The sequence below is a fragment of the Pieris brassicae genome, chromosome 8 (assembly GCF_905147105.1).
Source record: "Pieris brassicae chromosome 8, ilPieBrab1.1, whole genome shotgun sequence".
Classification (NCBI taxonomy): Eukaryota; Metazoa; Arthropoda; class Insecta; order Lepidoptera; family Pieridae; genus Pieris; species Pieris brassicae.
This window is the reverse complement of record NC_059672.1, coordinates 1,862,606-1,887,283: the sequence shown is the minus strand read 5'-3', so window position 1 is coordinate 1,887,283 and position 24,678 is coordinate 1,862,606. Positions and strand designations below refer to the sequence as shown.

The 24,678-nt window shown below is 32.8% G+C and overlaps 3 protein-coding genes across 3 annotated transcripts; 2 read left to right on the top strand and 1 right to left on the bottom strand.

Annotated features, from left to right (window-relative positions):
* Positions 1-2,202: 2,202 nt before the first annotated feature.
* Positions 2,203-4,548, top strand: LOC123713070 (general transcription factor IIH subunit 5). Its single transcript, XM_045666562.1, has 2 exons — positions 2,203-2,419; positions 4,362-4,548. The coding sequence occupies exons 1-2, from the start codon at positions 2,385-2,387 to the stop codon at positions 4,546-4,548; spliced, it is 222 nt and encodes a 73-aa protein (XP_045522518.1). The 5' UTR covers positions 2,203-2,384.
* On the top strand, positions 4,439-5,429 carry LOC123713069 (zinc finger HIT domain-containing protein 1). The gene is made up of 3 exons (XM_045666561.1): positions 4,439-4,578; positions 4,728-5,034; positions 5,244-5,429. Exons 1-3 carry the CDS (start codon positions 4,560-4,562, stop codon positions 5,377-5,379), a joined length of 462 nt encoding a protein of 153 aa, XP_045522517.1. The 5' UTR covers positions 4,439-4,559; the 3' UTR covers positions 5,380-5,429.
* A 3,029-nt stretch (positions 5,430-8,458) lies between these two features.
* LOC123713747 (protein atonal homolog 8-like) lies at positions 8,459-24,354 on the bottom strand. The gene is made up of 2 exons (XM_045667572.1): positions 24,168-24,354; positions 8,459-10,575 (listed from the first exon to the last, which is right to left on the bottom strand). The coding sequence occupies exons 1-2, from the start codon at positions 24,211-24,213 to the stop codon at positions 9,866-9,868; spliced, it is 756 nt and encodes a 251-aa protein (XP_045523528.1). The 5' UTR covers positions 24,214-24,354; the 3' UTR covers positions 8,459-9,865.
* Between the last annotated feature and the right edge of the window lie 324 nt (positions 24,355-24,678).

The window sequence follows — 24,678 nt, the reverse complement described above, 5'->3', positions numbered from 1 at the left end:
CGGAAAAAAAGTTATAGGGGTGATAAAGACTAAGCTTTTAACATCCTCGGATAAACAATTATTTTAGTATTAAGTACAGCCTTAGGGTTGAACTTTTAAATTTTAAAAGGTTGAAATTTTTATTAACGTTACATAACAAAGATCCAATATAGTTAATAATAATAACTTAACAACTAATTTTAGTTTGTTTAACACATAAAAAAATATATCTATGCCAACATATGGACACAACACAGCCACCGAAACCGCGGCCCAAATGCAGACGAAGGTTATATTAGAAGATTTTTTTTTGGGAAAGACGCTACGCTTATGGTAGAGTGTTATGTGAGACTCGCTACATACCCACTAAAACCCCACGGCACCACCAGCAACGGTGACGGCAGGACACGGTAGCAGCGTAGCCTTCCGCCACGCGATCAACCATTAAAATCACGGTCCCCTATGGTTCACATGATTCATGGACCTAGGCACAGCAACGGCCATATTCGCATAGGCCAATTCGCTCTGACGTGTGGCGGTCGCGTACAATGCCTGCAAACAAGCACTGCAGAACGTTCAGCGTCGCCAGGATTACACAACACGTAGCACAGTGGATCGGCGATGCTGTGGTCTCGTTAGGACAATCCCCACATATCTGTGAGTGGATTGTCCTAATTTCACAATTTTGTCGTAATACCACGAGAGAACTATTAATTTTGATAACAGATTTCCACTGGATACATTTTCCTTTGCCAATAATGCTGTGAAATAAATAGGTATTATTCTGGGTCACTATTCTCACGGGGAGTATTATACTTACGAGCCTTAGTTTTCTAAGAACGCTCAATTCGGTATTTAACTGAGCGAAGAACGTTAGAATTTTCTTGAATGTGTGAAACTTAGGATTCCCCGGCGGTGCGCAAAGTTGACTTAAGCACTTTTGGTTTTCTTTGATTTTCTTTTTTCAACTACTTTTCTTGGGTAAACGAACGCTACCTTCAACCTAAATGTTACTTGCGTAAAGTAATTTAGTACTACGGATCATTCATATCGATTACTTTTTAATTCATTTACCTTTTTTTATGTAATAGCAAACGGTCAGGAGGCTTACCCTAATGTTAAGTGATATCGCCGCCCATGGACACCCACATTACCAGAAGGCTCATAAGTGCGTTGCCGGCCTTTCAAGAATTGGTACCCTCTTTTCTTGAAGGAACGTTAGTCGAATTAGTTAGGAAATACTTTAGTGGGCAGCTGGATCCACATAGTCGTGGTGCGTAGCAAAAACTGCCTTAGAAAACCCTCAGTTGTGAAACGACGGACGTCGAAGTGATACGGATGGTATTTTGTATTTTGCCTTGACGTCCGATAATGAAACTCAGCTGCAGGTATTAGACCGAACAACTCCTCTGAACACTCTCCATGGTAAAGTCGGTAGAAGATGCAGAGTGACTTCAGATCTCTACGCAACATCAAGGGTCGTCGACGATTCGAATCGCTCTTCGTTGAACACCGTCAAATGGAAGGAGCTGGTACATGGGGGCTCCCGCCCCGAGGTCAGAACAGTACTCCAAATTTGCGCTTTATAGAGTTGCAAGCGGTGGCCCGGAGTGAAGTAGGTACCGTCTCGCATTGCTGAGCACACCAAGCTTTTAGGAGGCTAGCCTGCAGAACTAATAAATGCATTGCGTAAACCATAACAAAGTATCGTAATGCGTAAATAATATATGTATGTTTTTACTACTACAGACACAGAAGTATTTCAATAAGTGATAGAAAAAAGAGTTATTAGAAATAAAGGTTAGTCGGAAACATCTTGGGTCAAATGTTATTAAAATTCATTAATTTTGTTATCAACATTGTGGGAATTGAAAAACCTAGATGTCTCATTGTGCTCAATTGACTACTACAGAATACCACAGAATTATAATCCTATTAATATTTGAAATATAAAAACTTCAATAAATATTTTACAGAAATATTTATCTCAGTCAAATTTTTTGCTGTTTTAAATTCTAGTTACAAGGGGACTCATGTTGCAAACAGCGCCACCTGTCGCAATATAGTTAAGAGTCTAGAGTTCGGTAGACGCCTAGCGTAATTAAAATTAAATTGCGTCATTTTCTTTTTTATACTAATAAACTCATTTGTTGAGCATAATGTACTGTCACAGACTGTAATATAACTAATGTAATTTGAGACTATAAATATTCTATGTGGACAGTCTATGGATCATAACAAATTCTTTTTAGGTTATGCATTGAATTAAACTGTCAAATAGTAACAACAAACTAAAAAGTAAAAAGCATTCAAACGTTAAAACAAGCTACAATAACCTACCTTATCACAATACAATTTGACATTCGATAGATAAATTGTGTTGTATTCAAACATAAAAATGCATCATGGTGAATGTAATGAAAGGAGTGCTTGTTGAATGGTAAGACCATTACTAAATTGTTTATTTGTAACCATATATGCATTAAGTATTTACATATAACATACTTTTGATTCTGCTTAAACTGTTATCCCATCAGATTAAAAAATAGATATATAAGAAAGTTTTATTGAAACTAAATTTATGCTTTAAATACCTTTAATATAATATCACAGCCCTAGCACAGGCTGAATTCTACACGTAAAGTATTAAACAGTCAACGCTAAACAATATTAAAATGAAATTTTATTCTTCAATATAATCTAATTCGGGTGGAATGTTAAAGTTCTGATCAATAACTTCATTTTCCATTTGGAAATTATTTTTAATGTATGACTTAAGAATATAAATGTTTTCAGTCCATCTGTTGATTGCAGACTTGAGTTCCTAAAAGAATAAAAAACAAATAGTATAATTATAAAATAATGATTATGGTAATTTTACTAAATTTAGTATATCATTAATAAGAAGACCAATGAAGACTATAATATAATATCTATTAGGGCCTAATATAACAATATTACTAAGTTTTTCTTATGTTAATATGAGGAACTTGTGGAGACATGAACACTTATATATATCATTAGGAAATACCTAACAAAAAGCTAGCACATAAGTATTTGTTCTACACTTTTTACAATAACTCACTTCAATTTCTGTTTTTAACTGAGCAATGTATTCAGGGTCATTATCTCTATATTTCTGCAATTCCTTTTTTAGATCATTTTGCTTTTTCATAACAGCCTCTAAGGTTGCTAATATGTCATCCCGTTCAGGGTTTTGTTGACGACTTGCCTGTTATAACAAAAAGAACTGAACTATTAATCATTTTTTTAAAGATTTATTTATCTAGTTAAATAAAAATATGATTTTCTTTAACAAAAAAAATATTAAACCACTGTACTAAATAACATTATGTCAATGTAATACATACAGATTCTGTGGTAATAGTTTCTTCTGACTTCTTCAACTTTTTCACTGTTTCATTTAATTCAGTTTGCAAATCTAGAAATTTCTTTTTCTTGACATTTTTAGCTTTACTGAAAATTATATTTCAAGACTCTTTGAAAATAAACTAATATTTAATTTTATTGTTGCTTGGCTTGGTTGGCAAAACAAATAGTTTGACCTTTGGCAATGATCCTTATTAATTATTTTCTCCTAATAGATAGCTGACTTTTTTAAAGAAGGCCCTGTATCCTAACCTTATTAGACATCTAAGTATAATTAATGCTCGTAAACTATCATTATAGTTGCTTACCTTGGAAAAGACCAAAAATAAATAGAAGTACCAATCTTCTCACTGTCCACTAAGTGGTCATCTACTAAATTTTGAATAACTTCCTTAACTGACTGCATTGTAATACCTTTCTGTTTAGGGGCTATCTTTTCTAATTCCTAAAATCAAATATTATTGTTTAGTACTTTTTATGATAATCTTATTTTAATTATCTATTATATATATAAAATTGTAAAAGTGTTTGTTAACATTCTATCAATTTAAAGATACTATTGCAAAAATCAGTATAATCAAATGCAGATATATAATTATTTTTTTAATTAATTTAATTTACAAGTTATTTAATATGTACACTAACTTTGAGTTGAAAAAAGTCCTTGCTGTTATGAAATATTTCCAACATTCTTACTTTCTTTTCTTCAGCGCTTAGACCTCTTTTCTTAGACATTTTTAAATATATCTGGAAACGGTTCATTACATTGTTAGATTTTTCATTAAAATATAATTGGTGTCATAGTGACAATGTGTTTGAACTTAGTAAATTTAGTATAATAACTCTTTACTTCACAAAAACAGTTAGTAATGTTGTTGTTCTAGGTAGATTACAACTGGGGAGATAGTTGTAATTATTAGCTAAGCATATATGTTTTTACCAATATTGATATAGAAAATATTTTAATTAAAAGGAAATTTTATATTTTCCAGTGATCCAGCTATGAAACAGTTTTTGTTGCACTTAGATGAAACATCAGCACTTGGTCGAAAATTTATCCTTCAAGATTTAGACGAGACACATCTATTTATATCATCTGATATTGTAGAAACTTTACAAGCAAGAGTTGATGATTTAATGGATCAGCTAAGCATACCTGTGCATGATAAGGGATTGTAAGAAAAATAAATATGGCATCAAGAGAATCAGGTAGTTTATTTATTATCCCATAGGCGAGTAAAATATATTTATTTAAATTTGATTATAGTATAGAAAGAGTGGTTGCAAGCTAGTATTGAGGAAATATGCAATTAACTAACAACAGACATACAAAATTTATATGAATTCTCAATTTTCAGGAAGAGTAAAGGATGCAGAGAAAAGAAGAGTACTTGACGATGCAGCAAGAAAAAGACGCGCACGTAAAGCTGTGGAAGCCCTTGAACAGGATAACTTTCACGACGATCCACATGCTGACCTGGTTATGTCAAAGAAAGTACCAAAATTTGCTGATTCTAACGAAAAACCGACAAGAAAAAAAAAGTCAAGAAGCGCAGAATACTATAAATTAAGGTTTAGGAAGACATTTGGACAGTTAGTTGAGGAAGAGGCTAGTTTTAGACCTGAACCTCCAAATTATTTATCTGCTCAAGCACCACCTTCTAAGTAAGTAGATTTTTTTTTTGTTAGCTAAAGAACCTATATATATTTTTTAATTCTGATTTATAGATTATAAGTTATAAGACATGCTTAAGAAAGTTAATATAACCTTTTAGATTAAAACCCAACAGTGTACAATCTCTCCTGTATTTATTTAAAAAGTAAAATTTGAATACTAAAAATCAGAATTTTATTTTAATTAACTTACATTACAGATTTCCTGACCGACACTTTTGCGCAGTTTGTGGTTTTACTTCAAACTATACGTGTATTTCTTGTGGGGCACGATATTGTTCTGTAAAATGCCTTGGAACGCACTTGGACACGAGATGCCTGAAATGGACGGCATAAAATAAAGGTTTTAATGTAATAAAGTTATTTTCGTACTCCCCGACGCTGAACGCACGACTATTTTATTTTTCCCGCCTTTTAAATTGTCTTAGTCGCTTACCACAGACTGTGAAGTTATTTTTAATTGCACTCTATCTAGTGAGAAATAGTAATTTCCTTATAAACTGTTATAGCGCCATCTGTTAGTAAGTTGTAATAACACCATCGTCTCGTACCATCTCGTGAGATTAGTGTCAGAATTTGTGAGTTGATTCTGGTTCTACTAGATGGCGCGAAACATAGGTATAGCTAGTCGCAAACTTTTTAAGAGAAAAAATTGATTTTTCTGACAACTGCAAATAATTTTACTGTGGTGAATCATTTTAGATTTCAAACTTAATAACTACATAGACAGTAGACATACCTCTGCAGTCTACTGTCTATAGAAGTTGGAGATCTCAAACCGCGAAAAATCGCAAAATACCATACCGGCCAGTATAGTGATGCTAAGATAATCAGGTGACTACTAGACTTACTACGAAAATAGGGCCTGAACTACTTAGTGTAATCGTTATATTGACCAACTTCACAATTGAATACCTACTGTTCTACCCCTCTATGTTATTACAAGGGGGATTGGTCACATTTGCGATAATTTAACATTTGTGTCCACAGCTGTCCTCGATGTTGCTAATGAAGGGTGTAATGTTTACTAACGATTACTAACAATATGCCGCGTTACACTCTTGTTTTGTACGCGTTAATCATTATTGATAAGAACTAATTTTGGTATACAAAATAAAAAAAATAAAATAATAATCAGTGGCGCTACAACCTTTTTTGGTATGTGCCTCAGATTTCTGTATATGTTTCACGATCTTTTGTTTTGCATAGAAACGAAATTAGGTAAAAGTTTGAGGTGACTTTGTGTTATTTTTTTTTTTGTAACGAGGGATTTATATTGTTTTTTAGTACTTATATTGTATTGTGTTTTTAATTAGAGTCAACTATAGAATTTTTTGTGAAAGATCAATAGATATTTATTGTTATTAATTCAAACATCACATACTTAGATGAAATCTACGATGAGTGATTTTGGTTAGTGCCCGCTTTAAAAGGACGGCAACGCACTCGCGGGCCTTCTGCTATGGAGAGGGTCCATGCAGTGTCGCTTAGCATTAGGTGACCATACCGCCCGTTTGGCCCCTGTTCTATCAAAAAAATTGACACTTCGAAAGATTTCTTAGATACCGTGTTGTAAATTCCATACTATTTTTAAATGTTGCTTTATTCGCACGCAAATTTCTTTAATCATTCATCTCAAGTTACATTATTGATATAGATTATGCGAAGGCGGCATATGTTAGTATCAGCTGTTGGGGGACCGCACGTGCTCGATAATCGGGACTGTCAGTTGAATTAAAAAAATATGTATTCTCTATAAAGGAGGTTTTATTCGATTTTTTACGTCCTACTAGTCCGACCGTTGAATCTGTTTCCTGGAAGTAAAGTTACATTACGAATCTTATAATGAGCCCCTCATTATTATAACTTAATTTTATTACACCGTTTTTACAAAAGCACTAAGGATAACGAGAAAGCGAGATGTAAATATCATGAAGTATCAAGTCGTGTGTCTACTGTCGACCTTGATGTAAACCGATTGTAGTCACAAGCGCCGACATTTTGTCACCGCATCACCACGTAAACGAAACAACTTGGAAAAAGAAAAGAAAGTTAAAACACAAACAGATATGAGCACAGAGAACAGCAATTTTTTTTTAAATAATAGAGGGTGATATTTCATCTATGTAATCTGTGGTTGTATTCAGTGCCTGCATACAGATAAAACCTTATCTTGTGCACCGTCAAATATTAAAAAATATACATATTAATAGCGTTTAAAAAAATAATTTGAAACTACTTAAATTTGATATTCGTTTGATTAATATTCGCTCGAAAGGAAAACATCGTAAGGAAAGCGGCCAAAAAGTCGACGGCGTGTGTTACCTACATGCTTATTAGACAAATATTCATGAAACAGACCCATACCTATAAAGGTTGTAGCGCCACTGACATCTTTTTTTTTAATACGTTTGATTGACACTTTGTATAGATACAAGCTAGAGTAGCGATATCTATCAGAATCAATTTACCAACATGTCTAATCAAAGATACTAAAAATGTTATAATCATATAAAAAAGTTTAAGAATATTCTAACTGTCCCAGCCGGTTAAAACCCAATGCCTTTTATATGATGAATTGGAATAAAAAGTTGCTTTAGCTCATGATGGGAAAAATCCTGATTAGGATTAAATCCTGTTACATAAGTATTGTCCGTGGCGTCCCACATAATTCAATCATTGGCATCTTAAGGTATCCTTTGAGCGTGGGGATTTTCTGTGTTTATTAGTAATTAATATTAATATAACCTGCTGCCCACCAAAGTAAATAATGCGACATAGGCACTGGCGAACAAGTGTACATCAGGTGAGCCGTCTGCCATTTGCCTGTTGTTGTGACGTTCTATGAGTCTTGGCCGCTAGTTACTGTTCCATTATTCTTTTAAGGATAATTATGATATCAGCCTGCGCTTTAACAGTTATTAAGAATGTCTTAGATGCATGTGTTTTCAAGAGGAAGGTGATTAAATTTTTAAAAGCAAGGTGCCTTTATTGGGACAGGATTTAGACTATAAGTTTTGACAACCATTATAAATAACTGATTTTTGTTATTATTATGACATAATGATAATTGAGATGACAGTTGCATGCCCATTATATGGCTGAATGTGGTTGTTTTGAATAATCAATCGTTTAAGCCATGGAGGCAAACGCAACTAGAAACCCCGATTCAACTTTATAAAGCATTCATTTTGTGTTTTCTTTTATATACGTTAAAAAGGGATTTTTAGTTCTATGAAATAAAATCTTTTTACTTTTAATCTACATCGTCTATTGTATTTTTTTTTAATTATGGCAATAGTTTAAACTTTATGCCTATTGTATTTTATGACATATCAAATTTGATAATCATATGACAACGTAAAAGGCGCGAAAATAAAACCAAATAGTACACGATCAACGTTTTATTCTTTTACCTTTTACACATATTATGATTTGCAGCAAATAGGATAGGTTTTATAACTTTGTATATATTAAAATAAGTAGCTTCTAATAATCATGCAATAATGCCTACCAGCAGCAAGCTTACCACAGCACTGCAATTGAGACAACGACATTTAACTCGTACACCGAAATTTTACGAGAGTTCTGAAAAGCCACATTAGCCATGTTGTTAGATGATGTTATAAGGGCCAGCTTATTGTCGAGTCAATAATTGAAATCGGTATTTAAGGTACGTGGTAAGCTTGATAAATCAATGAGTATAGACGCCCATAGTTCTATTACTGATGGAACTTTCGGTTGAGAAATTTATAATATTGAGATGGATCTCGCTGACAAATCACAATGGTATATAATGTCTTTCCTTTAACATTTTAATTAAATTAAACCTAATATTTACATTATCACAACATCTGTTTAAGGCATATAATTTTCGGCACAGCGGTGTATGTATAGGCACTTCTATTAATAACAGCTTTACTTAAATCCGTGATTTGTTGACATCTGAATTGACTTTATCTATGGATTTTCAAAATATAATTTTTTTTTCATTAGAAATATTCGTCCCAAGGTATAGTCTTTTGACCACAGCGTTCCGTTTCATGTATTTCTTATTTTGTCAAGTAAATTCTACGTGTGACAATTTACAAAATTAAACGTAATAAAAAAGCAACTGTTAATAAAATGTCTTTTTTTTAAATCAACGCTCTCGTCAAAGACTATACGAGGTGTACAGACTATAGATGTCTATATGCAGTTATCTAAATGCATGTACATCAATCTAAAAACGAAATTATAAGTGTCCAATGTTTTAATTCAATCTTTTGTGCCTTAAACATAGGGCTGTACACATAATACACCTTACACTAATTATATAAAATATACAATTCTGTCTTAAAATTATTGACTCGATTTTTAATAAATATATAGAATTAAAGCCCAAATTAATATACATTTTCGACATTTTAATACTGGGATGGGAATGGTAATGGCTACGCCAAATGACATTTCATTGAGGTAATAAGTATTGCTTAACTGACAAAACATTGACAATGCACTCAAGAATTATATTTGTCTAAGAGTCCCTTTAAAATGTCTTTAATGAGCGAATTATGTCATTGTCATCAACAATTTTCTTTTTTAATAACTATAATTTAGTTGCAGGTTCCCCGTTACAGATTAAACTTATTACTTATGGCAACTAGCGCCCTGCTGAATTAGGAACTTTAAAAAGGCACCAGCCACGAGAGATTCAACGTAAAGCTCCTAAGTAACACTATTATTGTCGTCTTTGTACTAGAACGGACGTATTTAAACCATCTTCAGTTTCAAAGTAAACTTCTCTGATTCTTCTCTTTTAACCAAGGCCAGCCTAAACCATTCAAGGGTCATCTTTCTTTTTTCTTAACTTTCCTTCTGTATGTATTGTCTGGGTGACTTTTTCTACTGCATCAGAAAGGTCATCGTCTGGTTCTATAGCTGATGATAATGCAGAAATATACGCACATGCTATCCTTAATACTGATAGCTTAGACAGTTTCTGGTTATGACTATATGCAGGGATTGCTTTTCGAAGGGTGTCAAAGGCAGCACTGATCGTGTGAACTCTTGTTCTTTCTCTAGCGTTTGCTTCTATCCGTCTCTCTCTCGTCATGTTCTTGTAATTTCTTTGCTCCCTAGGTTTTTTGTCAGAATATTCTTCTACACCTGGATGAGGGGGGACTCGCGGAGGTCCAACTGGTTCAATGATTGGCATTGGTGGAGGTGGAGGCTCGAGCGGTCGTCTTCTTTGTCTGAGTAGACTAGTTTCACTGGTTTTCTTGACTAAGGAGAGTGGTTCGCGTTGTGGTTCCTCTACGAATGACCAGGGTCGAAAAGGGGACGATGGCGCGTCGCTTTCAAAGCTGGCCAGGTCTTCTCGCGAGCCAAGACGTATTCTTTTCTTCGGAGGTTGTCTCGAAGGGGATCTGCTGTGTTTTCTATCGTTCTCGACCAGTCTAACTCCAGAATCGTCGGAATGTGCTGGCCCAGAGCATGAGTCGTCATCTTCACCGCCAGATACGAAGCCAGCGTCTCTTTCTATTATACGTTCTGTAACAAAAGAAAATTCATGATTAATTTACGTACTTGTTTTTTGCATTATAATTGTTTTATTTCATATTTGTATTATCTATTCGTGTATGTCATGTTTGCCTATAAGTGCTTACACACATCACATCACATTACAATTTGTATATTGTGGTTATTTTACCAATGTATCGACAGGCAATCTTTTATCAAAAATGAGAATACGTAAAGAGTTTGAAGTCTTTGGCACGTCGCAATATAGGCGATCAGATGCTTCGTTAACTAATGCGTCCACAAGCGATTTCATCTGTCAGACGAAACAAAAAGACTTCACGCTGCTTATAGCCCAGCAACGTATCTACAAATAACTATTGGAGCAACGAAACCAACGACTTACTTTAACTCTTTAAATGAAACTTAGATAAAAAAAAATGTGTGAGTGTGTGGCAGCTACGACGCACGATTGGAGTTTACTCCTTACGAAGGATAATTATGAAATATATCGAATAGAAAAAAAAGGGTAAATGAACGCATCTGCTAAAATGATAAGAGAAACAAACATATATCTGTAATTATTCGGATTATTTATATTACTTCAATAAAGCGTATTACATAAAGTATGTTACAAAACAATATAAATAATAATAATAATAACAATAATAATTGTGTTCAATTTATACAAATCCAATTTTAGAGAGAGATTGAGATAGAAATATTCTTTTACACGTTCAATCCTACAGATATATATGTTGTCTCTTTCTACGTAACGCCTCAACTTTTCGTGTTACACTTGATTTTACTCCTCATAAAATTTCCGTACCGGGCCTTATAACTCAAATCGTTTCTTAAGGAGTAAACTCCAAAAAGTTGCTTTAAAATTTATTTGTTCGTTATAATCTACACCAATGGCGCTACGGCTTTAGGTATCTGTGTATGTTACGTGATCATCTCTAATAGATCTTCATTCTGTGCCTTATCGACTTTTTGGGTCTAAGGCATGGCATGCTCACGATGTTTTCCTTCACCGTACAAGCGAATCTACACAGCTGGTGATCTGACCAACACATTAAACTAACATTAAATATTTGCTTATCAAATTTGTTAATTTGAATTGATTAAAGCAGTGGGTAAAACCAAATAATTTAATATATTCATATAATATTTAAAATGGAACAACAAGCTATTATAATAAAACCACAATTTTATATCAAATTTATTTTTTACAAACAAATATCTGCTTTTAAATTTGTAAAAATTCGTAAATGTTTACGAAACAAAAAATAATTTTTATGTAACGGCAAACGGGCAGGATGCTCATCTGATGCTAAGTGATACCGCCCACGGACAATCTCAAAGCCAGAGGGCTCAGGAGTGCGTTGCCGGCCTTTTAAAAATTGGTACGCTAATTGTTGAAATATATTAAATGTTTTTCTAACAGAGCTTTGATATTATATTGATACTACTTTTATTAAAATAATACAATTTTTAATTAAGTTACAATATTTATTGTCGAAGATAAATCACAAATACTGGTCACCGCAAGCGCCGGCGCCTCTGTGACGTCATTGCGCCCGCGCATTGCACATGAGGTGGTTTTAAATTACTGCATTTAATGCAAATACCGCAATAGCCTGTGGGAGCATTTTATTGTGTTCTTAATTGATAAGTAGATAATATTGTAAATACATAATTTAATCAAATCATATTAAAATCTTTATAATCAAATCTAAAATATCAATTAATAAATTTCGGTATTAATTTGATTTTAAAGATGATTAAAATTTCCTTGATAAAACTTTGTTTCGTAAACAATATTATGCCAGAATTCGACTCTGAACATTGGTTGAGTAGGGCCGACTAAACACTGGGGACGTTGCAGCAAGAAGTACTTAAGGCAGTATCTCAGAAGGCGCCAGGAAAAAGCGGCAAAGCAAAATCAGACTCGGGTAGAAAACCGCCTTCACCGGGAAAGGCGTGGTCGTACTTCCCACACCGAGCTTCCGTCCTGCCCTGAGCGGTTGATGATCCCGCGACATCCCAGGCCGAGGTCTTGCAGGAGACGCCCTTGCGCTAGTAGAAAAAGCTCATTGCGACCGAGCTATGCTTGCCAAAACAGCCCATACCCTATGGCCAACAGCGAAATTCCATATAAAAAAAGTGGCAGGAGCAGAATCGAAGGCAATATAGATATGGTATCTAAGGAATAAGAGACTTGAAGACAGACTGAATTACCATTGTAATAATATTATTCGGAATTTTGTTTACTAATTAAAATACAGGTAAAACCTTATTGCTAAAATGGCCTAATGTGAAACGCGAGAACTGGTTATTATCTCCGCATTCCGTTTCCATAGAAACCATGTTTTTTTTAATAGAAAAAGTTTTTTTTTATATACAAAAAGTTTGTATAGCATTTTATTTTAGTTGTTTTACTGTTGACGAAAATTTACAAAAAAATATTTTTTGATCACAGATAACGATCACAACTAGCGAACTGGTATCACGGTTTGATTGTTTTTATGAATTACTTTTGTTGACTTAAATCACGTATGTGATAAGATATATCCTACGTGTTAGCAATACCTTATTATAATCGCAAGTCAATCATCAGATTTTAATCAAAAATTAATTTAATAACTTCAGGTAAGTTAATCTTGATTGATACGGCTCATGGACATTTCAATGCCACACTAGTGCATTGTCGTTATGAATTGGTACACTCTTGAAGGACCCTAAGACGTATTGGTTCGGAAATCTCAAAACTTTCTTTGAAGCGGACTTTTTCGAAACCAATTTCAGAACAAGCAAAACCGCGGCTCGTGACCATAATGATTACAGCTACCGGAATTGCTTTATAGCTAATCGTAGAACCGAGGCGCCAACCAGCCGTCCAAATCGACATACATCACATGCCACATAATTACGGGAATTTCGCCTCTATATCATTCAAATACGACGCGCTCAAGGAATTTTAGTGATAGACATAGTTTTGTTAGCTATCTTCTCACACTACAGGTGTTTTTTTATTCAAACCTATAGAAGACCGCCCCGCCTACGTTTGGTTTTAATTGGTTTGAGGTTTTACAAAGAATCGAAATTCGAATTGAGATCCTGGATGCGAATGTTAAGAATACCGCGGACTGATGCGACTCGCCTGTGTACCATCAGCGAATCATATTCCGGCCATACAAAACGCAGAGGCGATAAGAACTTGGAGGAACTGATTGTGAACACAGAAGGCATAAGATCACGTCGCCAACCAGACCGACTGGGTGACAGTCTGATCATCCTCAAAACTATACTCTGTAAAAGAGAGGCACTGGACAGAAATCGGTGGAAACAGTTTGCCCGTTCCAGATGTTTCCTTGCTGACCACGACTGAAGAGCTCAAAAATTTTATACCAATAACCGCGCACCATTATGTACAACCAGCTGTCCACTGAATACGAATCAATTCAACTTAGGGTCCGTCAAGAAAAGAGCGTAATAATTCTTAAAACGGCAACACAATTGCGAGCCTTCCGGCAATGTGCTAGATGTTATCACTTAACATCAGGGGAGCTTTCCGTTTGTTATATTAAATTGAAAATAACTAACTCATTAAAGATTTAAATTATTTGCCTTAAATCGAAGGTAAAGCTTTACTACCCAATCCTTCCGTCAATTACGTACCTTTGACATATAATTATCAATCTATAATTAGACTTAATAGACAGTTCTAAGTACAGCTGTTATTTCCTTGCGATACAGGTACTTTATAGGGCTTTAATTTCACAGATATAAACGACACCTTGAAGAGAATACTTTTGAAACTTGGTAATATATCACGTGGTCCACAATAAAACACGATTTCGTTTTAAGGGCCGCGCTCATTATTTTGACGTGTTAAAGGGGGCAAAGATCCGACGCTTTCAAGATCTCAGAGAGCGATAGCTGACTGAATCTTTGGCGCCTAATTTACTAAACTCGTTTGAAAAAAGAACTGCGGTGTATTATGGCCACAGCTAATGGCGAGATAAAAGATCACAACAGATAAATCTCGTTTTAATTCAAGAATTAACTGTTTAACTAGTAATGTTTTAGAAATTAAATTACCTTCTATATGTTATTATATAAAAAAAATATTCGAACAATCAAAAGTAGATTTGCAATATTGTGGGAATTAGAAACGAAATGAGGAAGTGATGAGCTGTCAAAATATATTGCGGGCAATGTCTTCGCACGAATTAACTTAATCTGTGGCTAATGTATGAGAAGTCGTGATGGCTACTTTCACCTTTGGCGCCACTGGTACAATATCGACTTTTGTAATTAACGTTTTCTAAGTATTTGCGGTTACATTATTGCTTCTTTAATTATTTTGACACAACATTTTGAGCGGGAATAAATATAATAAAAACCCCGTATTATTATTTATATATATTCTAATTGATTTAGTTTCATTTGCTAGATTAAAATTATTTACTTTTGACATTTAAGAATTGTCGTACGTAAAATACATGAATTGTAGGTAAGAATTTTACTTGGTTTTTTTATGCATACAGATGTTTTTTCATAGTTTAAAGTTTTATAACTCAATTAAAAAGATTTCAGAAAGAACGTTTGACAACTGGACCTATCCATTATTTATCCCCGAATCCTTTTTATTCAGGATGAAGCCTGGGATAAACATATTACTCACGTACAAGTCGGCATGAAGGCGACACGCTGGCGCCACACTGCCGCCATTGCTAACTAACGCTACTAACAATTTCTTATATGGAATGGATTTCTATTATTATTCCTCATGGATATAAGTCGCCATTGATTAGTTTAATTAGTTATTTTTCTTAGAATTGCGATGTAGTATAGTGTAACACGTTTTATTAATTTTAAATAACTATGACAGTTTTGATCTTATTAGTAACTGTAATTAATAGTAATTAGTAATAATTTTATTACTTATTACTTTTAAGAGAATTACGCCTCGAGTTCGTTTAGTTTTAGCTTGGCATATGACCGAGTCTGGTTCAATTCCCGGCCACACATGAATCATTTTGGATTCTTATGCTAATCACCTGAGTAATCTTGAATCTGCCTAAAAAATACTAATGCAGAAACGTCTACCCCCTAAACTTCTGGCTGATTAAATTTTATTGTTAGATATATGGTAACAATGATGTAACATAAAATATGTCAACTTATTTACATTCTATAACCTAAATTCTGTCATCAAGGCCCATTGAAAAGCGCGCCAACTGTAACAACAGACTATAAAGCAACTGTTTGTCTGTTGGAGACAAAACAGCCTATTGTTTCGCAGCTATATATAATCTGTGGATAGACTCAACATCGAAACACCTGCTTGCCATGTGCAATTAATATTTTATGTTTAATAATTAAATCTTATTATTCCAAATCTTACAAATCCTCACCTGGACATACTGAACGACGCACCACAAAAAAAAACGATAAAAATGTAAGCTGTGTTTAAATTCATATAAAATACAATGTTTAATGTATTTCAGCACCTGGTTGAAAGAGAAAAATTGCATCTCCGTGACACATTGGCAGGAGTCATTTGTTACAATCTCTATCCTCATTTTGAATTGACAATATGGCATGAATAATTTTCGAGCCTATCGCAGGAAAAATCTATTACGAAAAAACTGATTTTCGTGTACTATATATGTAATGACGTCTTACGTTCTGTATCTATCATCATCATATCATCTATGGTTTTAATATATTTCGGAAACTTTCATGCATAATAAATATATGAATAGAAAGATATTACGATGTATTTCTTATTAGGAACAATACAACATTCACTTAAACAACAACTCAACCTGTCCTATGCTAATACGGAACGTAATATAGTATATTTAGTAATTTACAACAATAGTTGAATTATAAAATGTAAGTGTTAAATAGAAATTGTTATGTGAAATAAAATCTCAAATGGAGAAGGGATACCCATGATCCAGGGAATCCTTTCGTTTTAACAAAACATATTTTTTTTATGTATAATAAAGTTTTTATGTGTTTTACTTTTATGAGAAAATATACTAATATATTACGCTTGTTAATTGTATGTTACAATATTTAAAAAAATCTACCAGCAAAAACAGGAGACTTATTAGATAAAAATACAGCAATTACAATTTGTATAATCTAAAGAAAGAATACAAGATAAAATAAAAATTATATAAATAATTATAAGTTTTTAATAATAATACATAGCTTCAATCCGTTTATAAAGTGTTTTCATAAGATAAAATAATACAAAGAAACAACAACAAGAAATATAAAATAATAATTAGTTAGATTAAAATAATAACAAATGACACGAAATATTAGGGATGTAACGGGCGGCCTTCCAGGCAACACTAGTAAGGAAAAAACTAAAAACAATAAATCCTAAATACTGCATAAACCAATTAACAAAATTAAAATTCAATATAACACTTATTCTAAAATAAAAGAAACTAAAAGCTAAAAGTTTTAATATGCAAGTTAACACGTTATGACAAAAATAATAAAAAAAAAACTAATTCACAACTTGTTCACGTTCGGTATTAGGTATTGGGGTTTTAAGTTTAGTATTTTGTTATATTTTATATATAACAGGGAGCAAACGGGCAGGAGGCTCACCTGATGTTAAATGTTAGCCGATGGACCGTCACAATGCGAGAAGGCACGCAAGTGCGTTGCGGGCCTTTAATGCCGGCTTTTTTATACTTTACCAACAGAGCTGGTAACGTTCACTATGTGAGAAAAGGACTTGACTCGTTTCTTGACCTTTAATATCGTAGTAGTATCGTATAATAATCGTAGAATTATCAACATGATTAGCAATCACAAAATTATCAAAAGTCCGGATCTTTTGGGAAAACCCATTACAATGGCAACATTTAACCTTGGCGCCCTAGCAGCTATAATAAATCAACTACATAAAAAGTTAATTTCGCATGCGCTAACTTGAAATCGCAGCCAGATGGCTTATCCGATTTTATCTGCCATCTGGCAGAAAAAACATTATCTTCGTTTGTTCCAATCATATCTATAAAATTGGCTTTAAAGTCACAACATAGGTACATGTTGATTTAATTATTTTATCGTTACAATATAATCAGCCAGTAATAATGAAATATATTTAAAACAGTAATTAGTCATCTACATATTAACAAAACCACAGATAATCATAAGCAAGAGGAGAAAGAAAAACAGATTACAAATAAGTAATATAAAATTTTGCGATTTTTTCTCCATACTGATAACGATTAATAAATCCATACTTATTATAACGGTTTTAATAAAGTGATTAAAATGTTAACGTATCAAATATCCCGGATACTCAAAACTATTCAAATTAGGCGCCAGTTTATCTCAAACATATTTATGAACTCTTTGATCCGACAGCAAATTAATGCAAATGGCCGCCCGAATGGAATGTGGCAGACTATAACAATAAATATTTGCATTTAAGAAAACAATGATATTTACTCATCGTTACATTTAAATAATATTTTTATGCTTTATTTCATGTTTAATCAATTTGACGTATGTATATGCATATATTTTAAAATTGTTTCCTATAATAGGATAACCTAACAAAGTACGCTATTATTCGACTCATTGATCATATTAAATAAACAAGTACGTAAACCCTATAACGCGATCTTCGTTACTCATATAACGCGGTATGGAGGGGGAACCCTATAAAGAAATTTCTAAGGTTATATTTCTGTGTGGAATTTATAATGATTTGTCAAGTTCATAATTAGTTTTGCGTACCTTTGCACCTTATTCAATTGTGCTATAAAATGAAACTAAATAGCTTTATTAAATTCGTGTTCCTAGTTTTTTTAATTGTTCAAATGGTTTACGAGAATTCCTACAACGCGACTTCCTAACAAGCAGTTAAATACTATTAGTGTTATTAATTCATAAAGTAACCAAAAATAATGTTTATGTAAATTTAAAACTTGAACTCCCTGAGTGTTTTATCAAATAAAGAAATTTATATTCTATTATCAAAGATAGAAAAATTTGCAAGTAATGATGACAATCCTTAATTGAAATCTAGGTGTAAATTGTAATCTTTAGAAAACGAGATAAATGCTTATCTCTGTTAAATATTAATACACGCAACACTGAGTTGTGTATATGTATGTAGTATTAAATGTCAAATATTTTAAAAATGAAAAATCCGCTAAATATACATTCGTTATGGCAATAAATTGTGATCCTGACAATTTTATCGATGTAAAGATGCCATTTTCATAGGTGTGCCAAAAATTATAGACCAATCAGAGATATTGCTATTGTCCAATAAAATCGCAGTTATTGGAATGTAACAAATCTAGACTCTTATATATTATAGAAACAATTTATTAAATTAAAGAAAGATAAGATTTATAAAAATAATTCACGGTCATGTATAGCGTTACTAATATTAAACGCGTCAGGGGAAACTATAAAGTATAAAACATTTTTAATATCTAAATTAAAAGTAAATCAACCGGAAAACTAAAGAAATTAAAACGATTTACAAGTTCGTTATACGCCAACGCATAATTACGAAATTAAATAAAAATCAGTTTTAATGTAGGTTTAAAAGAATTGATAATCTGTATCAAGTTGGCGGGGAAAAGATTTGACAATGTTTTCTTAAGGAGCCGGTTGACCCTTTTAGACTTCGAACAATCAAAAATGTAACGACTACGTACTATTCAATAGCTGCGAATAATATTAATGTAATGTACGTTAGCACTTCTAGGCTTTCAGTTTTTTAAACGATCTTTTTCTGTATCCGCGTATCAGGGGAAGGACGATCTTTTTTGTCCACCCGCTCGCTTCCTCCCTTTGTTTTGTTCGACGAATTTCGGGCTTCCCGTCATCCCTTTTAATAATAATGGGTATGCAAAATCTAAGTCTTCAATAATATTAAGACAATATCATTTAATGAAAGGTCTGTCGCCGGAACGTATTATTTAAAAAGTTTCTTAGCAGTAAGACGGGTGGTCTTTTGATTTTGATTTGATTAGATTTGTACTCTAAGTAAACTTTAATTATTTCCTTGTTTTGTGATATCACTTGTGATAAATAATATCATTATGTATGTGGACATTAATAAATTTCTGTATTTGTTTTACTTAACATTTATAAATCGTCAGATAACTAAGGTCAAACAGCCGTCCATAAATGCCTATAACAGAAGCGCTCGATGTTTGATTTAATAATAAAAACACAATGGAATGTCCAATTCCAAAATAAGCACTCAACTTTAGTTATTGCTTGTCTTTAACTATACAAACTTTTAAAATGACAAAGAAAAAAGTTCTGTGAGTTTCGCGCCAAAACTTGCATAGACAATAATTGATACGTCATCTTAATACGTCAATTAATGATTACACGTAATTGTTAAAGCTATCACAGATCTGACCTACAAGTCACATTTGCCTACCTATCTAATCTTTTTGCGGAACAACTTTTAGTTAATTGTTTGCTAATAATGCAATACCCAATATATTAGTTACCACTGGACTTGAAGTGCAAGATAAAAATGGATGAATTGTCAGATTTATATTTTCAAAATAGACAGGTGTCATTTAGTTGTTCCCCTCGTATTCTAAAAGTTGATTTTAATAAATAATTTACTAAATAGAAAAAAAAACCGTTTTATAGTCTGTGTTATTAGAGATTTTAATTTTACCTATTTTAACGGCGATTACAAGCTAAATGTTTGTAAATTTCACAACTACAGGTTGTATTGCATACCATTGAACACTATAGGAAAAAAAGACTGGATTTTTTTGCAAACTGAAAAATTCTAATCACCGATTCAGGTTCAAAACTGCTGTAACCGTTTAATGTTATAAAAAATAGCATTTGATGAACATCTGCCAAAGTCTAGAAACACATCTGTCTGCCGCATGCGTTTGCAGACTGCAAATAATTACAGCAACAATAAAAGCCTTGTACTGTATCGTAACAGATGTTTTTAATATTACTTATCGGAGAATGTCGAAACATCTTGTCAATATATAGTCTATGGTCAAAGAGCGGGAATTTCGAAAACAGACAACTAAAATCATTGAAGCCGTAAGTCTGCAAGCTCTTGTTTCCTAAGTGTTTACATTTATGGTCAGAGAACGGGAATTTAGAAAATTGTCACTTGTAATCCGCGATCCCACGCATCGGTGGCTACAACAAAATTGTATCAGCCTTAACCTGTAGATCTAATGACTTTGACAAGTAACAATAAATAATTGACAAATCGAGAACTTAAAAAAAATTATAGAAACATTTTCATATAAAATGTTATTCGAAAATATTTTTTTCCCGCCACGTGTTTGTGTTGTAATAAAAAATAGTTCACTTCAGATTTTTACGATTGGCAATATTTTGAAACAAGATCACGTTGCTCTTACCACGTGAACAATATTTGTGAAACAAGAAACTGCACTGATATGACTTGATCGCTAATATCCGGTTTTTTTACCATTTCAACAACAAAAAGCGCGATTTATATTTAACATTAATGGCTTCTTGTAGCTTTATATAGTTTTGGGTAGGGCTATCCAACTTTTTTTAGCAATGTTGGAATAGAAGCAAGTGGAAGATTCTATATGTCACAGGACACGCTGATTTCCAAAAACGGGATATTATCTGTGCACCAATGATTTTTCTTTCTAGGTGCGCATTTAACATTCGATCAAACGGTGAAGGCAAACATCGTGAGGTAACCGGAATTAGACCCAAAAAGACGACGGCGTGTGTCAGTCACTGAGGCTGATCATAAGCTAAATGTCTATTACATTGACAAATGATCATGAAACAGATACAGAAATCTGAGGCCCTGACCTAAAAAGGGTGGAGCGACACTGATTTATTCATTAAATTTTTCATTATTAGATATGAATGAAAAACGATTTTTATCTTACTTTACTTAATACTTTTAATGGTTACCAAGGAATTTATTTGCCAAAAATATCACATCATAGACATTTTTTAATATTAATTCATAATAAAGACCCTTTTTAAATAACCTATACATTAAATATATTAATTCCATTAAATTATTCATTTAAGTGGAATTACGAGATCATGAGGTCGCTTTTTTCTATTAATGCTTCGAGCATTACGACATTGGGAAACCCCAAAACAAGAAGATTTTGTTCAAGCTGTAAAACGATATTATCATATAAAGTTATAGAAGCTTTGCAATTTTCATAGGAATTAGTTTAGATTATATTCAGAGTCCATATTTTAATTAAATTCCAATACATTTTTCACATATGGTAGTCATACCTATTTATGTTTATTATCTATATTATAATGAAAGTATTTATTAAAAGAACTAATAAACAAAAGATTTCAACAACCTTACGTACTGTAACTTGGTGTCGATATGCACAGAATAGATCATATTTTGACAAATATCCCATTCTTAAAACAACAGTTTCATAAGACTAAAGTGTATGTCAAACAAATGTACATGCTATCATTAAACTCCATTCTATTTTTTTGTATGTAGTGCAGATCTCAAAATCGACACTAATATTAACGAAATCATAAATCTGTGGAAAAATACAAATAAACAGAAAATAATAATAGTTTTCTAAAAAAAGAAAATAACGTTTTTGACTCATGAAAGTCGTAATACGCGCCTTTCGATTCTATACCCATAGAGTTACCTTGTTTTAGACATGCTGAATCTAATTCCTACGTTATTGCACAGAAGTCACCCTTTACTTTTTACACAGATACAGATGTCAAACAAGCGTTATTACAGCTATTATGTCCATCTGCAAGTTCACATCTGGTAACCAATTGGGCTGACGTCATGACATGTGGCGACAACTAACAAAAATTATCCTAACACTCGTTTATTATCTATGTCTTAAGTAATATTAGGCGGATGAAGTTTGTGAATATATAAGTGTGGTACCATAGAATTGATCTTGAAATATTTTTAGATCCTAAATTGAGAGACTTTTTATTTGTCTATATATATATGTCGCTGATTAATCAAATTAATTCATATGACAATATTTTTTTATCATCATAATATGACGTTTAAAACCTTCGAACAGAATTTAATCTCTGGTGTTCTTCTGTGTTATTATTTACAGTATAAATAAAAAAAAACATGTAACCTTCTATTAGAGAATATTCATATGAAAGCAATTAAAGTGCATGCTTTTCGCTTAAACGTAACTAGATTTTTGAACCTTAAAATGTCCCTGGCAAATCTACGACTAACATTCACAGACTATAGTAACTATGCAATAAAAACTGGCAACCTAGAAATAAAAAAAAAACAAACAAATTCGTTTCATTTAGATCTCATTCGACCCCCGCTATGCGACATGTGAACAAACAAAAAATTTAATCTACTAAGTGATCCTTATTAGTAGGTCTGAAGAGCTATTTTTGTTATATTTGCAGAACACTTGTACGGTTCTTGTTTTCACCCTCGTAACATGTGTAGGAGGCGTTTTTCAAACCCCTTCTGTTTAACTGATAAATAAATTAGTTTTGATTGATTTTCTAACTAACGAACTTGTCTACAACATTTACTATAAAAAGTATATGTTTCCCAAAAATGATTTAATCATTATCTTCAATATATACGTTTAGATAATAGATATTGAATTATAGATAAACCTTCTTTGTATAAACTTTTTATTAAAACCGTATAAAAATACGTTCTGTGGTTATTAAAGAATGACAGATAGGCCTGAGCATTTTATAAATTTTCTTGCTTTTGTTAATTGTTTATTCTGCAATACTAAATAATAGCTATTATGTTACATTGACATGAACATTAAACTTGAACCCGTCGATATAAAACTCATCATTGGTAAGCGTTAGTCACGTAGGTGTCCAATTTGCCGTAGAAATTACACAACACCGTTTAAAGACTTAAATGTTTATTTATGAGAGGCCATATTTGGAATTCGGATTTATAGTTTGGACAGCCGCTGGCTTCCGGCGCTTGTAAGTGAACATTATACCCACGTGATTGTCATTCTTGGTACTGTTAAAGTTCTATTAGTTACAAAGTAATATTGCGACAAACAATTTTTTTTTAAACTGTAATGACCAAAGGTAAATTGTCATGATATTGTCATTGGCCTAGCAGGCATTTTTAAATAAATGAATAAATTGTAATTATACTGAATTTCTTCACGATTTTCGTTAGAACCTAGGATGACGTTCCTGTCAAAAGTGAATACATTTTTGACGCATGACGTATAAAGTTATCGATTAATTTAAAAAATTATAACCTTATCATATGCCAGAAGAGTTTGTTCTATACGCGGAAATTGAGATAACAGGATCGAATTTAATTTAATAAGTGTTGAATGGACCATTAATCAAGGCTATAAGCTGTACAGTATGCGTTAGATGCGAATTAATCGCATCGCAATTATGCATTGTATTTTGACAATTAAAAATGTCATAATTGCGTAATTTTAAAAAATCCAAACAATATATTGTCTCAGAGAAATGCTGTTATTATATTAAGACTATAAGTTAAAAGCTTTCGAAGTAAGTAAACTACTAAATGAATAATTACATATTTAATTATTAGTTTCAATAGTCATAATAATTTTTTAAATTACCTTTAACATCAGCCCTCACAGCATCCGCAGTTGTTATACTAGACATTATAATAATCTTCAAAAAAATTCAATCCAAAAAATATAATCCTTAATAAACACTTAATTTTGCATATTCACACACATTAACACTTCATAATCGTAACTTTACGTCTTTCAGTTTTTGATAAGGAGAAACACACCCTACACGTACAACGGTCAGAAGTCAACTGAAGTAAGTTGGCTCGACTCGAGGCGGGGTAAAAAAGCACGGCGCCAGGCCGGTCGCCCTTTAGAGATGCGCTCGATATGATATGCGATCGGTTTATCGAACGTTAAACGAACGCGAACGCTCACGCTTTTACGTATAGATGACAGCACTTGACATTACCAAAATGACCAGGCCGTGACTCGTGACGGCTCGTGACGTAAACCAGTGTTTCGGTATCGTTAGGGCAATTTGAAAATGGACTCAATTTTAATATTAAAAAGCTATTAAATGGGGGGGGGGGGGGGGCAATAATAATTTTAGAAA

Excerpts from the sequence above, each read along its gene's own strand:
- LOC123713747 (XM_045667572.1), bottom strand. The coding sequence starts at position 24,213 with ATGTCTAGTATAACAACTGCGGATGCTGTGAGGGCTGATGTTAAAG. Across the intron at positions 10,576-24,167 it reads TGTGAGGGCTGATGTTAAAG|AACGTATAATAGAAAGAGAC; the intron begins GTAATTTAAAAA and ends CTTTTGTTACAG.
- LOC123713069 (XM_045666561.1), top strand. Across the intron at positions 5,035-5,243 it reads GCTCAAGCACCACCTTCTAA|ATTTCCTGACCGACACTTTT; the intron begins GTAAGTAGATTT and ends CTTACATTACAG.
- LOC123713070 (XM_045666562.1), top strand. The coding sequence starts at position 2,385 with ATGGTGAATGTAATGAAAGGAGTGCTTGTTGAATG. Across the intron at positions 2,420-4,361 it reads AAAGGAGTGCTTGTTGAATG|TGATCCAGCTATGAAACAGT; the intron begins GTAAGACCATTA and ends TATATTTTCCAG.